Source organism: Aspergillus affinis (genome assembly GCF_023601865.1).
Source record: "Aspergillus affinis strain CMG 70 chromosome Unknown NODE_13_length_462506_cov_86_819959, whole genome shotgun sequence".
Classification (NCBI taxonomy): domain Eukaryota; kingdom Fungi; phylum Ascomycota; class Eurotiomycetes; order Eurotiales; family Aspergillaceae; genus Aspergillus; species Aspergillus affinis.
In genome coordinates, this window is record NW_026515794.1 from 250,688 (window position 1) to 265,568 (window position 14,881).

General features: G+C 52.8%; 8 protein-coding genes across 8 annotated transcripts; 5 read left to right on the forward strand and 3 right to left on the reverse strand.

Annotated features, from left to right (window-relative positions):
- Positions 1 to 199: 199 nt before the first annotated feature.
- KD926_001936 (uncharacterized protein) lies at positions 200 to 948 on the forward strand (the record flags this gene model as incomplete). Its single annotated transcript, XM_053096877.1, has 2 exons — positions 200 to 251; positions 320 to 948. The coding sequence occupies 2 exons, from the start codon at positions 200 to 202 to the stop codon at positions 946 to 948; spliced, it is 681 nt and encodes a 226-aa protein (XP_052959093.1).
- Positions 949 to 1,595: 647 nt separating this feature from the next.
- KD926_001937 (V-type ATPase assembly factor PKR1) lies at positions 1,596 to 2,150 on the forward strand (the record flags this gene model as incomplete). Its single annotated transcript, XM_053096878.1, has 1 exon — positions 1,596 to 2,150. One exon carries the CDS (start codon positions 1,596 to 1,598, stop codon positions 2,148 to 2,150), a length of 555 nt encoding a protein of 184 aa, XP_052959094.1.
- A 554-nt stretch (positions 2,151 to 2,704) lies between these two features.
- KD926_001938 (anaphase promoting complex subunit 2) lies at positions 2,705 to 5,489 on the forward strand (the record flags this gene model as incomplete). Its single annotated transcript, XM_053096879.1, has 2 exons — positions 2,705 to 3,100; positions 3,165 to 5,489. The coding sequence occupies 2 exons, from the start codon at positions 2,705 to 2,707 to the stop codon at positions 5,487 to 5,489; spliced, it is 2,721 nt and encodes a 906-aa protein (XP_052959095.1).
- A 300-nt stretch (positions 5,490 to 5,789) lies between these two features.
- On the reverse strand, positions 5,790 to 7,211 carry KD926_001939 (TauD/TfdA family dioxygenase; the record flags this gene model as incomplete). The annotated part of the gene is made up of 4 exons (XM_053096880.1): positions 5,790 to 6,153; positions 6,262 to 6,522; positions 6,613 to 6,878; positions 6,942 to 7,211. 4 exons carry the CDS (start codon positions 7,209 to 7,211, stop codon positions 5,790 to 5,792), a joined length of 1,161 nt encoding a protein of 386 aa, XP_052959096.1.
- Positions 7,212 to 8,640: 1,429 nt separating this feature from the next.
- On the reverse strand, positions 8,641 to 9,436 carry KD926_001940 (exo-1; the record flags this gene model as incomplete). The annotated part of the gene is made up of 3 exons (XM_053096881.1): positions 8,641 to 8,843; positions 9,190 to 9,336; positions 9,403 to 9,436. The coding sequence occupies 3 exons, from the start codon at positions 9,434 to 9,436 to the stop codon at positions 8,641 to 8,643; spliced, it is 384 nt and encodes a 127-aa protein (XP_052959097.1).
- A 625-nt stretch (positions 9,437 to 10,061) lies between these two features.
- Positions 10,062 to 10,988, forward strand: KD926_001941 (uncharacterized protein; the record flags this gene model as incomplete). The annotated part of the gene is made up of 1 exon (XM_053096883.1): positions 10,062 to 10,988. One exon carries the CDS (start codon positions 10,062 to 10,064, stop codon positions 10,986 to 10,988), a length of 927 nt encoding a protein of 308 aa, XP_052959098.1.
- Positions 10,989 to 11,159: 171 nt separating this feature from the next.
- KD926_001942 (uncharacterized protein) lies at positions 11,160 to 11,606 on the reverse strand (the record flags this gene model as incomplete). The annotated part of the gene is made up of 1 exon (XM_053096884.1): positions 11,160 to 11,606. One exon carries the CDS (start codon positions 11,604 to 11,606, stop codon positions 11,160 to 11,162), a length of 447 nt encoding a protein of 148 aa, XP_052959099.1.
- A 1,912-nt stretch (positions 11,607 to 13,518) lies between these two features.
- Positions 13,519 to 14,040, forward strand: KD926_001943 (Pfs; the record flags this gene model as incomplete). Its single annotated transcript, XM_053096885.1, has 1 exon — positions 13,519 to 14,040. The coding sequence occupies one exon, from the start codon at positions 13,519 to 13,521 to the stop codon at positions 14,038 to 14,040; it is 522 nt and encodes a 173-aa protein (XP_052959100.1).
- Between the last annotated feature and the right edge of the window lie 841 nt (positions 14,041 to 14,881).

Genomic DNA, 14,881 nt, shown 5'->3' on the forward strand with positions numbered 1-14,881 from the left:
GGAGCAGGCACCTGATGACTGTCACATCAGAATGTAGCGAGGAGGATTGCGGGACAACTTATATAGATTGGATGCTAAGGCCCATGGTTCTACAAGACACACCTTAGGCCCGATTCACTCAACCGCCGTGAAACCCAAAGGCCGAGCCGCAGCTCTGATTCGCAGACAGGACCACGGCTGTCGGCTGCATCCAGCGCCCATGAAGCCAAGGCAAGCTACCTCCAGAGTACAAAGAACGGCGATCCCCCGGCGTCTGTCGAATAGCGCGCCGGTCTGGGCGAGGTGGGCCCGGAGAAAGTGCGAGCTAAACTGGATGCAGGAAGTTTGAGGGGAAAGCTATCCGGGGGAGAATCCACTGGACGGGATTTCAGAGACGAAATCCTGGCCGGGTTGATCCAGGGAAATCCATGGAAGCTTGGTGTCATCCTTGAGGGTCTGCCTCTACACGTGAGCCGTATCACGGGATCTCCTCTCCCCCTTCTCCCTGACCTGGAGATGCACATGGGGAAGGACCAACGTCACGATCTCGACTGGCAGGGGCTAGTCGGCATGAACATGGGGCCTGCTGTGAAACCCAGATCGATACGAACGGCTCCAGGATACCAGCACCATTGGCTCCGCGCGCCGTGGGATGGCATCGTTGGTGTCAAGAGCCAAGGTCAGATCGTCCATCAAGGCTTTATCCCTCTGTACTCGTGGCAGACCCACGCGTCTGCGGGACAGAGGCCAATCAGCCCTTGCATTTTACTACAAAGTTGGCGGGTGATCGAGGGCGCATTAGCAGCGTTGGAGTCTCGCACGGCAACGGAGGACAGAAGCAGTCATGTCGAAAGCCGATCGGACAGGATCAGGGGACGAGCCGAGAATTCCCGCCGTGCATCGCTTTCTGCCCAAGACATCCAGAGGATTGGATGCATCACGAGTTTGGCCGGACAGGTCGGTGCCTGAGGATGGCTGAGAAGCGGACGGTCAGGCACCCCTCCAACAAATAAGCCCGGCCTCATCCCACTTGCTCTCCGTCAACTCTCTCCCTCTTTCTCTACAATCAGTGACTCACTCTACTCCGTACATCCATATTCCATAATCTATCCTCTGTTGACCCCACGGGGAAAGCGACTGCCTCCAATTTTAACTTCATCCTTGGTCCCTGGAAAATACTGGGGCTGGCTCCAATTTTCCGAACGAGTAGCAACGCCTTTTCTCCACCGTCGCTCTCAAACGCCGACCGTCAGTATCGGTCAACCCCCGATTCTTGGCTCTTTCTGCCGTCTCTGCATCACAGAATCCCCTCTTTTTCTCACGGTGCCATCTCTCCTCGAAATCTCACCATCGGTCCGTAAATTCCTTGCTTTTTTGCGCTGTAACGAACCGATCCTGAGGTTCTTACGTCACTAACAAACTGCACTAGAGACGGGGCGGTCCTCGCAGAACACAAAAGAAAAAAAGGCACAGAAAAACAAAGTTCATCCAGGACGGATTCCAATTTCCGACCCTTTCAACGTCATCCCGCGCTTCTACCCTTGCCCGCTCTCTCCTCTTCCGACTCTAACCCCCGCCGCACCGCATCGGACCGAGACACATAATCTCCAGCCAGTATGGCATCGTTCGTGGAGGAGCTCTGGTCGAGCGTCTTTACCCCGGGTCCCACCCCAACCCTGCTGGTCGCGACCAACGCCACCTTCGCCGCCCTGCAACTCGTCCTGTTTTCCCTTCTCATCGCCACCTACAGCATCCATTTCGTCGTTCTGTCCGTCCTCTCGGGAGCTCTCTGGTACTCGATCAACTGGTTTGCTCGGGAAGTGAGACAAGTGCAGGCCGCGGAGGCCGAGAAGGAAAAGCACGAGAAGAAGGACAACTCCACGCGGGAGATTTCGGAGGAAACGAAGGACACCAAGCACGACGCCAATCGAAGAAAGACGCCGGGGGCTCTGGATAGCGACAGCGACACGGAGACGGAAAGTATCTCGGAGCACAATAGGAGGAACTCAGATGCGTCTGAGCCCGACCTTCGGTCCACTCCTGTGCCGACTCTCCAGCCGCCAGAGGCCTCAGGGGAGATTCGGAAACGCTCCAGTGTGGGAGGGGACAGCTCGGGCTATGTGAGCACCGATAGTGAGTGGGAGAAGGTGGAGGATAGTAACGGGGCCTAGCATGTGGGCGTTTGTTGTAGAGTCCTTTTGCGAAGTCTACGAGTACTGCTCTATGGTACTGTGTGTTGGCTATGTCTTTTTCACGCCAGAACGAGGCAACTTGCCTGCATTATATCGACGCTCGTCGATTATATACGTTTGCTGCTTGGGTTTTGCTCCTATGAAGAGATACCCCTAGATGCCATTTAGCTTGTTTATCATATTAGATGACAGGCAATTGACTACGAGAGTCTGTAACCGCATGCAGGCCAACAATGAGAATGAAATAACTGGAATCATATAGAGCTTTTCCTTCTAATGTCGACACCTGAATATTCAGCAACGCATGCAAACCCCTCAAAAACATTCCCAATCTGGAATAACGCATACAGCTTATCGATAAGATCACATGCTGATAGTGCTGAGTCATTCCTCCTCTGTTGATGCGCGATAACGAGAAAAGCAACCCGAACTCTCTCCGGTAATTGTTGATAGGAAACAAACCTCTCGTTGCGCCCTCCGAAGAAATCCTCCCGGCAATGTCTCCTTCATAAAGCCCGGCGAGAGACAGCACCATGGCCGCAACCGCACCACCCATCCTCTCCGGCCGAAGACGCGTCTTCGCGTCCGTCTTCCCGCCCACCTCACTCGACGACTTCGGAACCACTCCTGTAACGACCGAGCCAGCGCACGACCAGCCAGAGTGGGATGCCTCGTGGCGCGCAGCAACCGCCTTCCTGAGTATTCCAGATAACGGATTTTTTCTGGCGAGTCAGATCAGTGAGGATGAGTTCCTCCGACTCGCGAATCGACACCAGACACCGTCGAAGGAGGTATCGGGTGCGCTGGAGTACTTGAGCGCGCAGACACAGGATGATCTCGCAGAGACAGGACGACGGAGTATAATTGACTGGTATGGGAATGAGATCCGGAGGCATTTTCTGAAGAATTTCAGGGAGGGGTTGTCCACGGTGAGTGTGCCCTATTCTTCTGCGTGTCTTGGCTATGGTCTTGTTCTGATTGAGATGGGTCTAGTTATTGAATGATCCGGATAAAGATGAATTGCTGCAGAAAATCGTACGTTGTTTGCAGCTGGCTCGACGGATCTACTTCGCTCCTCTGATGGAGTATATCTTGCCGTTGCTGGCTCGGTCGGAACAAGAGAGGGTATTTATTAAACTGCGGCGCGAGTTTCATATGATGATCTCGTATGGGCTGCCATGGCCGACAGTTTCGGGGTTACTCGCGCGCGAGATCACAAAGGAGACGGTCGTTGTGCTGGGCCTAGATACATTGAAGGACGGGGATCTCAGCGACACGGAAAGCGTGGATAATATGGAAATAGACCGTCAGCACTCTGTTTCCTATCGGATCTGGAAGGACGAGCCCTCTGCGGAGATCCGAGTGCATATGATGACCGAAAACGAGGATGAGCAGGTCACGGGGGGGCGCGAACGGCTGTTGTCGTTATTCACGGCACTCCAGCTGGTGGGGTTTGGCGGAGATAAAGCCCAGAAGGTATTTGCGGATGTGATGAATGTCATGGTGACGGAGTTTGTGCGCGCCGCGTATACTGGTCAATGGGAGGGACCGTCCTTGGTGGCGGAGCATCTACGACATTGGATAGAGAATGTGTTCGCTCGGCTGGTCGTGCAGGTTCTGGCCATCATCAACGTGCCGGAGTCTGGTGCTAAGGAGGAGGATTATTTGGATGTGAATCTCAGTGACGTGGACAAGTGGCAGGATATCGGAATTGCTCGGCTGGGGGCGCTGCGGACGAGCGAGCTCTTCGAGGTGATCGTGGAGTGGCCTAAAAGCAGCGGAGCCATTGAAGACCTACGATACTTCACGACGTATACCGCGGCGCGACTCCATCTGACACATTCTTTTGCCGCGGTACTCAACCGGCGGCTGCTGCACCCTGGCGCCTCTACCGTTGAGATCCTACAGCTATACATTTCGATCATCCGGGCATTCAATCTTCTCGACCCTAAGGGGGTGCTGCTGGATCGGGTCGCTCGACCCATCCGTAGATACCTCCGCGATCGCGATGATACGGTCAAGGCCATTGTCGGCGGACTTTTGGCTGACCCGGCCGACGCGGATGGGCACGCAACCTCGGGCGGAGAAACGCTGGTGGAACTGTCTGCCGAGCTGACCAAGGCGCATCAGAACTCGCTGAGAAGCGAAACGGGTGAGCTCGACTGGGATGATATGAACTGGATCCCCGACCCGGTGGATGCGGCGCCCGACTACCGGAAATCGAAGAGCTCCGACGTCATCGGAAGCTTGATCAGCCTGTTCGAGTCGAAGGAGACCTTCGTGAAGGAGATGCAGAACATGCTGGCGGACCGGCTGCTTGAGAAGCGCACGGAATTCGACCAGGAGATGTCGGTCCTGGAGCTTCTCAAGGTCCGCTTTGGCGACAACGCCCTGCAGGCCTGCGAGGTCATGCTGCGCGACATCTTCGATTCCCGCCGAGTCGACGCCGTCGTCCGCAACGACCAGGGTCTCGCCAGACGGTCTGCCTCCAAGTTCCCCAACACCCCCGATCAGAAGGCAGACCACGATGGCGACCAGCCCGACCTCCATGCCAAGATCCTCTCGCACTTCTTCTGGCCCGACATCCAAGAACAACAGTTCAAGGTGCCCGAGGACATCTCGCAGCTCCAACAGCGCTACTCGGCTGGCTTCGCGTCGCTCAAGCAGTCCCGCAAACTCACCTGGCTGAACGGACTCGGCCAAGTCACGGTGGAACTAGACCTCGAAGACCGGGTCTTCGTCGACGAAGTCACCACCTGGCAAGCCACCGTCATCTATGCCTTTAATTCTTCCTCCTCTACCTCCTCTGAACCCATCACCCACACCATCTCCCACCTCTCCCAAACCCTCGACATGTCCACCGCCCTAGTCCGCAGCGCCTGTCTCTTCTGGGTCAGCAAACGCATCCTCACCGAAGTCCACCGCGACACCTTCCGCGTCCTCGAAGTCCTCCCCACCGAAACCGACGAACCCACCACCGCCGGCGGAATCGACCCATCCTCCCCCTCCGCCCTAGACGCCACCTCATCCACCGAAACCCAGGACGCCGCCGCGGCCGCAACCGCCGCCGCTGCAGCGGCAGCCAAAATATCAGCCGAGGCAGCCGCTATGGAGAAGATGAATCTGTACTGGCAGTTCATTGTCGGGATGCTCACGAACCAGGGCGCCATGCCGCTACAGCAGATCGTGATGATGTTGAAGATTGCGGTCCCGGGAGGGTTCCCGTTTAGTAATGAAGAATTGCGCGAATTTTTGGCGGGCATGGTGGCTAGGGGAAAGTTGGAGATTGCGTCTGGGGGGAGTTATCGGATTGTTTAATGGATTTCTTTTTTTATCTGGGTATGTTGATTACCTGGGTATATACCCTCCTGCAGGAGGGGCGGAGGAAGGGAGAGAGTCTGGATTGTATGAATTACGAATTTACACGATTAATCAATTAATCAATCACATATCTATAAGTATCAGTATCATCTTCTTCTTACCATCCTCAAACCAACACAGGAAGACAAAAAAAGGTAAACAAAAACAAACCGACTAAGTCTTCAATAAATAAAACATGGTATTGACATTCAATCATCTCAACTTCATAACTTAAAATACAACAGAAGGGGGGGGAATCTACTCCGCATCCAACGGCGCCACCGGCGGCTGATCATCAACCTGAATCCCCCCCCTCTTCTTCTCATTGCTATCCCAGAATGGCAACTTCCAACCACCCTCGTGCTCCGGCGTCGCCAACCACAGACGCATCAAATGTCTGCGGGGCGCGGGCGGGGCATGGTCCGTGTACGCGGTACGAGCGTGCAAGACGTGCGAGTTCGAGACGAATTGAATGTCCCCGACTTCGAGGATCATGTGTAGAGAGAGGCGGTTGCAGGTGGCTTCCAGGACTTCGAGGGCCTCGAGCTGAGCGGGCGAGAGAGGCGGGATGATTCCAGCGTCGGAGAACCGCGTGAGGGAGCGGACGTAGTAGGGGTCCCATCTATTGTTTTTCATCTGTCAGTCATCTGATCGGGGAGTTCGTGTGGATGGGTTGTTCTTCGAATGAAAAAAAGAAGGTTGGGTAAGGAAAAATAAAGAATAAACATACTTCGTATACACGCGCGGATTCTCCCCCCGTTCCAGATACACGACACTCGTCTTGATGTAATCCTCCTGGCCCTTGCTCGTCTCGCCCTTGCGGTCGAAGTACCAGATAGGCTCGGTGAGGGTCTTGAGCACGTCGGGACGCTCCTTGGCGAGGACGTTGTAGACGTTATGGGAGGAGACGATGTCGGATTCGCCACCTTCGAGGGCGCGTGCGATGCAGAGGAGACCGACGATGTCGGAGTCATCGGCGTGGAAGTATTGTCTTTAGGGTGGATTGGTTAGCGTATCGTTGACATTTGATAAAAGTATGATGCCTGCGGCCGCAAGGGAAATGATGAGGGGGAGGGCATACCGAGCATTCGTCCGATAGATTCGCACCGAATCAATCTTGGTCGAGTCCTCGCCGAGGTCCTTCACATGTCCCAGCACATGGCCACGGCTGTTCTGGCTGACAAAGTAGCCTAGATACGTGCCCAGGCCCATGTACGCGACGGCGGATTTGTGGTTGCCCCATTTTTCGACGGGGAAGCCCTTGAAGAGGATGAAGCCCTTGCCGTCGATGAGGTCCCGACGCAGAATCTCGAGACGATCGGAGAGCTTGGGAAGGGTGAAGTTTGACTGTGGTGTATTAGCTTCACTCCGTATCCTTTTCCTGGGTAAGAAAAGCATGATAGTACACACCTTGCTAATCCCTGTCAACGGGATCTTGTTCTGAAGAAATGCATCCGCGGCGCCGCTCAGCTCGGCGATCTCCTCGTCCGAGAAGCGATGCGTCCACTTCTCCGGGTGCTCACGGTAGTCCTCGGCCTTCCAGAGGGTTGGACCCGAGATCTCCTTGGGGAATTTGTCGAAGGGGTGGATGTGGTCGGCGAGAGGGGGATGTTGGCCGGTGGTTTTCAGGCCGTCGGGGAAGATGTCCACAGGGACGGGGGGTTGGGTGAGAGCGGCCATGACCGATGAATATGAGCAATTAAGTGTGGAGAGTGAATATGAGGAATTAGAACAGTTATAGTTGCTGTAAGCAAGAAACTCGGTTGGTCAAGCACAATTGGTCTGATCAGCGAAGTGAGGGGTTGACCGGAATTATATAGTTATCCTCGGCCTGCCCCTCTAACCGACCCCTCGAGATGTACACAGCCAAGGGATCGCCAGGACTCGGAAGATGCAACGATGTGTCGAATAGTGGACCGCATGGCGTGCCAGGAGCAGGGCGACTCTCACTGGACATGGTTGCCGACGACGCGGTGGAAGGTGAAGAACGCAAGTCGTGATTGGGGAGCGGATGGCGCAATCGTCCAGGGCGGATGTTGTGATTGCAGTCGATCATGGCGATTGTCACCCGGCACGGTCTATCCTGGTAGAATCAGCTTGGTAGAGCACAGTGTGAGACCGCATCGACGGCATTGTGCTATGGTATGGATCCTCACGTGGAGTTGTCTGGAAATTGGAAATTGGCCTGAGGCCGGGCGTGGTACAGACATAGTACTACGTAGTACGCCGAGGGACGTTAGGTCCGAAACGGTAATCGGAACGACCTGATTAGATGTTCTCGGGCGAGAGGTTCGTCGGATGAAAGGTTTGTCGGACTATCAGATGCTGGATGGAAAGATGGAAGGAGGAGTTGTTTGGATTGTCCAACTGGGAATGCCCTGGAGGGTTCCTCAGCCCTATACCCTTCTATCACATGACGAAATCCTGGTTGCACCGATTGCCGTGTGCAAAGCTTCTTTTTTCCTCTTTCTTTGCTTTGAGTTTTATGCTGTGCTAGCATCAGTTGCGGTCTTGTGAATGTATACAGCAAGTGATTCAACCAGCACCAATTGATCGACAGTCTTTCTTCCCAATGCAGGCGATCGACTCCATTGTACCATATTCCTTACTTCACATACCACGGATCATATACTTTCTCAAGCTTGCGGATATTCGGACAAAAATAACTTCGATATGAATTAATTATTATACCCAGTGTCAATATGCAAAATAAATCAATTAAGTAGTTTATTTAATTGGTTAAACGAGGCGATAAAAAACCCACTCAGTCAGCCCCGCTGCGAGTTAACTATAGTTCATAAGAGAATAAACTGCAGAATTTTATCATTCTTATATTTGTTTCAGAAGCAATAAAGCCTAAGTATGAGCCAGGTGTTGTTAATGCACGCGTAGTTTCCTCCGTACGAGATGAATCCTAACACCACCTACCTAGTGTCACCGGCGCTGAGGCGCAATGCACCACGACTAGGAGGGGTAATTGGTAGGTGAGCTCGATCTAACAGTGTATGGCACTATAATGGCGGATTGGATGGTGGAATCACTACGGGATTCTATGTTGGTCTTTTGGGCTCATGTGGGAGAGTAGACTATCCCACTACCCCCCTTACACCTAGTCAATAATTCGGTTTCCGCATCTTGTTGGCTCCGCCGGTGACTGCTCGCGGGTTGGCAGGACTCGAGAGGGACCAAGATGAACCAGTACTTCATCATCCTCTTCGATAGTGGTTTCAACCGACCCAGCCCTGTTGTCGTCTATATAAATATCGTAGGGGTCGAAGTCATCCGGCTCAGGAGCAGCGCTGATGCGGCGATCTGATTGAGATACCACTGCATCTCGAGTATATCTCATGAGGGCATGGACATTTTGTCGGGGCCTGCGGTGGTAAATTCGATGACATGTCCCAATTGAATAAATTCTTTTGATGACACAGTCGAAGAGCAAAGCGCGCCTTGCCCCAAAGGCCGTGCGAATTTCGACACATGCAGATGAGATTCGCGGTTGTTTCAGCACCATTGGCCGCGTCAGCCCATTAATTTTGACCTTGTCTTCGCGCCAAAATATTCGAAGAGTAGGTGCTCCAGAAGTTCGAGTCTATAGTGTCGACTCCTCTTGCACCAAGCGCAAAAGGAGATATCTTCACTGCTTGTATTGGTTCACCTCTAACGTTGGCGTAGGGGCCGATGAGCGCGACGGTGTCGTTCTTCTTTAGCGGCATGGTGTTTTCGTTCTCCAGCAGGACGGGACCCTCTACGGTGGCCGTGTGGGCGATCTGTTCCGCATGCGTCGTGGACACGTCCTCCCAGCCTAGGAATCTATAGGGCTAGGAATCAGAGGTCTTCTGGAGAAGTAAGAGGACAGGGGAAAACTTACCTGCAATCGCGGATAGTTTCGCGGGTATTTCCATTCTCGAGACACCACTTTTCTTCGAGGGGGAACTGTTCACACAAGGCACAGCTAGCCGGATGAATGAATATATTACTGCGCCCACCTCCTTGCTGACCTTTCTCGCCTTTTTTTGTCCTATCGATGAGACTCTGGCGATCAGTCTGTTTGAACTAGGCTGAGGCGCTCATCCTGTGTTAGTTTCGACGATGGATCGGTCGAGTATGATCAATCATTCCGGAGGGAAATGGTGTCTGTAAGACGCAATAAGAAGATGTGAAGTGAATGACGATGAGGTCAAGTGATCGGGAGGCAGAAAGAAGGAATGTCGATGCAGAAGGTTAAAAAGAGGAAAGTGCTCGACGAGAACGAGTGGCTAGCTAATTATCTATAGGGCTAGTAGCAGGGCGACCGATTCCTATAGCCCAGATATTACCTAGAAATAAAAGTTCGAATATACAGCCATGGTGACCTGGTATATTGTGTACAAAGTTGTGACTCTAGAAAGATTTCACTTACCCCATGCGGTAACTCAATCCGCCTCACTCCAATTCTCCAATTCCCCCTCCAACAATCTTCCACTCCGACTCATCCCACTTCAATCCTCTTTCTCTCTCTCTGCTATACCATATTATAAAGCGCCCACCATGTCCCTCCCCGTCCACGTTGCCATCCTCGACCTCGACGTGCCTGTCCCCACTGTCTACAGCACCCGCGGCCTCTACAGCTCCATCTTCCGTCGCCTTCTCGAAAATGCCGCCTCGCGCCTCAACCAGTCGCGCAGTCGCCCGATCGCAATCCACACCTCATCCTGGGACATCCTAGGCGGCAGCTATCCTCCCCTAGCGAGTCTACAGACCACCGAACTCTCCTCGTCCAAGTCAGAGTCTGACTCCGACCCCACCAACCCCCTCGCGCTCCCCATCTCCGCAATCCTCCTCACCGGCTCCGCCCCCGCGGCCTACGACACGGCCACCCACCCATGGATCAACCCGCTCGCCGACTACCTCACCCGCATCTACAATGACTTCCCACACGTCAAGATCTTCGGATCCTGCTTCGGACACCAGATCCTCGCGCAAACGCTCCTCTCCCCGCCACTGAAGAACGAACTCTGCCCGGACGGCCGAGAGATGGGCCTCGTGCCGATCGCCCTTACGGAGGGATTCCAGGCCTCGTTCCCGCATGTGAAGAGCGCGCTGCCAAACGGTCAGATGCGTCTGCAGATGATCCACGGCGACTGGGTGGTTCCTGTCTCTGGGGCGAGGGATCCGGTTGCGTTGCCGGCTCCGTGGATGAATATCGGTGGGAGTCAGGCGTGTCCGGTCCAGGGACTGTATTGTCCGAAGAGGGTGCTGTCGTATCAGGGACATTTTGAGTTCGATGCGTTTGTGAATGTGGAGACGTGTAAGGAGTTTGGGATAAGGGCGGGGTGGGATCCGGCATTGATGGTTGAGTGGTTGAAGATGATTCATTTGGGAAAAGGGAAGGGAGAAGGCGATGATGATGATGATGATGCGAAGGTTGCGGCGGAAGTGGTGGTTTTGTTCTTTGCTGGGGAGGATCAGGCGTGATATCATCTATGTTGATCATGTCATGGTTATATGCAGTACATACATTCAGAGTTAGACGGGTATATACATATACATAGAAGGCAAAAAATATAGTATAGAAATAGAATGACCAGAAAAAGAATGCACGAAACAGTTCAGTTCAATATATACACCCCATAAACACCACGCCATTCAACCCGTCCCAGTCTCCTCCGTAAGAAAGTCCTCCACACTAGTAGTCTCTACCACTCCAGTCTCTACCGCCGGCGCTTCCACCACTTCCTTCCCTCCAGAATCAACCTCCGGCTCAGTCTGGACCCGTACAGTTGGAGTCCCAAGCGGAGTGACAAACAATGGTTCCCGACCATCTTCCGTATCGATCTTCACCAGCAACGGACTGGCCAAGGGAGTGGGAGTGGCGTAATTACGATGGATCACGACTCCCGCCTTTCCTGATTTCAACATGCTGTGGATACTGGTGAGAGCTTCAACGCAGACGCCAAGAAGCACCACTGTGGCAATCTGTGTGAGGACGAGGAAGAGCATGTATAGGGACATCCCTGGCGTGCGGCGCTCTGGGGCCAGCGTCGCTGGTGGGAGTGGCTGGGGCCTTTCAGAGTATGGAGGAGCGGGGGTCATTTTGTTGTTAATTATGGTTCTTTGAGAGTGGATTTAGCTGTCTGTGTCTTTGCTTTGCATGTTAGTAAGTATGCTTAGATGTGGAGATGGTTGTGGATAGATTAATAGACATACTTGAATGAACCTTATGTGGGTCTATGCTTCATCCCAAGAAAATCTTAACCCCAACTAGAACATATGTGCAAGAAACCAACGAAGCGCTAACAGACATCATTCTGCAGCGGAAAGTACATCTACCTATATATCAACATTTGAGAAACGGTCGACCCATCAGCCTCGCCCCGCGGGGCGCAAGCAACGGGTCACGAGAGTAGCAGGTGAACCAACAACAGCCACGCCCGACAGGTTAGACCTCAACTAATCCCAATATATATAATGAGTTGTGGAATATTTTGCGGGCCAGCCTTGCCAATATTCTCCTCGCCAATTATACGTTGCCGTTAGTGCATGGCTTCCTACGGACCAATCTCTCGTGTTCCTGCTTAGGGCACGGATGTCCCGACCCCTGGTTGGTGTCTTGGATGGTTACATTCCAAGATTTTGGTCTGTCAATTCGTGTAGGTATTGTTAAGCTGTGTGTGCTATCTTTTAGGATCATGAGCCGAGGCGAAGACGATTATGCACGAGGCTTGGAGCTGCCGATTATTGTTCTAAAGGATTCTAGAGCGAGTGTAGTATGGTAAATTCCCGTGACATGCTACGGAAAGCGTAGTATAATAAGTACCTGTAGGATCTGCCCAAGCTTGCGACCGCTAGGTTATTGTTTCTTCATCGATTGGGGTTTCCTATTCTAATTTTAGCAACAAGACAACGAGGAACTTGCATGCTCACGCCGTGATTTATTCTCCGAAGAACTTACCCACTGATCATCCTAATTAAGCGCTAACTCCCTAGATGTGACGGTCTACAAAGGAGCTTAGTAAAAGGCAAGTTTTTTTATGACTCATAGTCAAAGAATTTTCCCATGGAGAAGAAAGGCTATCTAGGAGTGAGGATCTAGAGCCCCTATATACTCCCTGAGGCGAAGCCTCAGGCAGGAATGCCTGCAGGACATCCAGGAAGGTTCCTGGATGCCTACCGGAGGGTCCCTCGATCCTATACTAACTAACCGGAACGTTCCTCCGTACCGGGAAGTTCCCTGGCTCAGGAGGTGACACTAGATTTCCCCTGTCAGTATATACTTATTTATTTCCCTGTACCGCAACCGCCAGCCCGGCGCTTATTCCCTCCCCAATCCATCCCAACCGACCATCGCATCATAGCTAACACATAATATAAACGAACATATGTATCATCCTCGCAAGGAATTTAGAAACCCCGCTTCAACCCCAGTCCCATGATACAAGTCCATCTCCATCCACATCCTAGTGTTTACTACCACAATCATGTCCCCCACTCATCTCCCCTCATACCCAAACACCATCTACACAGTCGGCTGGATCTGCGCTCTGCCCGTAGAAATGGCTGCCGCGAAAGGCATGCTCGATGAGCTCCACGCCAATCCGCAACACCTCATTCTCAGCCCGACACGAACTCATACCTGCTCGGCAAGATACACACTCACAATATCGTTATCGCATGTCTCCGGCGCGACGAGATGGGTCCGGTGTCGGCGGCGCTCGTGGCAGCACATATGCTGAGCACGTTTCCGCGGATCAAACCGGGTCTAATGGTGGGTGTCGGCCGGGGGGATACCGCACCACGACCACGAGCGGGCAGAAGGACAGGTGGAAGGGTAGATGCAAGACATCCGACTCGGGGATGTTGTTATCAGCAGTGATGCGAGGTCGGGAGGTGTAGTGGCGTATGATTCCGGGGAGCAGAAGCCAGATGGGACGCTGGATTTGTTGAGCGGAGGGGGAGGCTGAGTCGGCCGCCGAAGGGGTTGCGGACGGTGGTGAATCGGTTGTAGATGGAGCATTTGACGAGGAGGAGCGCGATCCCCGAATATGTGGAGGAGATGTTGGAGAGGTATCCGGTTATGCGGAAGAAGGGGTTTGGGTACCCCGATGGCGCGGAAGATGTGTTGTTTGATTCTGGGTATGAGCATGTTGGCAAGACGAGGGCGTGTGCGAGGTGCGTGGAAGCTGGGAGGTGGGAGGGGAGAGTTGTTGCGTGGCCTCTACGAGAGGACAGGAGCCCTATATTACATTATGGCATGATTGTGTCGGGGTCGGCGGTGGTGAAACATTCGCCGACAAGGTTGGTGGTCGAACAGGAGCATAGGGCTACCTGCATCGAGATGGAGGCTGCGGGAATCATGAACTACTTCCCCTGTCTGGTCATTCGAATTATCGGTGGATATGCAGCTGCGACGGCTGCTGTATGTGCGAAGGAGCCACTGGAGTACGTGCCTGTCAAGGCAACAATACTAGATTCTAACATGAGGCAACGACCGGGTGAGTGTGCTCCATCTTCACGTGAAATGACGTAGGAAATAAATAGATCATTGACTGCTACGTACTTGTAATTAGAACGCTTTTTCTAAACAAACCGAAGAGATATTCGCATCCACAGACGCAACGGTGGTTGCTGCTAAAGAAGGTACACAATCCATTTATTCTTTACAGGCTCTTTTTATACGGGCTAACTTCCTCAGACACCTCCCACTCTCCAATCTTATCATGGATAGCGGGGCTAGATTCCCTAGCGCAGCAGACCTAGCTACTCGAGAGGCGGAAGGACAGTATCACCATGTCGATGTTGCAGTATCTTCCGGACAGCCGAGAAAGAGTTTGGATGTCTCTCGCACCGTGGATGCAAGGTATGGAATGACTGGTAGATATCTAGATCAACATCGATACCCTAGCAGGAGAGACCGTGAGAGTCGAGGGTCCCTGGCGCCTTTGATAGAGTGCTAAGCAGAGACTTTGGTCGTGGGTCTGTCGAGCTAGTTCATTCATAATCATACATTAAATTTATGTACATTGTTCACTGATAAGAGTGGCTTTTGCCGTTTCCCTCTATTACTGTACAACAAAATCCTAAGAACACCTAAAAACACCCCAAGACCTGAAACAAAAGCAAACCGAGACCATCTGGAGCGAAGCTTTTTGATGATGCACTCGATGCACATGCTCCGCCAGATTATCCTTCCGATTGAAGGCCTTGTTGCATCTGAAACACTTATGGGACCTCGGCGGCGCTGCAAAGGCCCTGTACAACCTCATATCCCGAAATTAGCCATACAGCCATTCGCAATAGTCTGAGACTCATCAGTCGACTTTAAAGATGGCTCTTCCACACCTGCAATTCGGAGATTTTAGAATATGCAG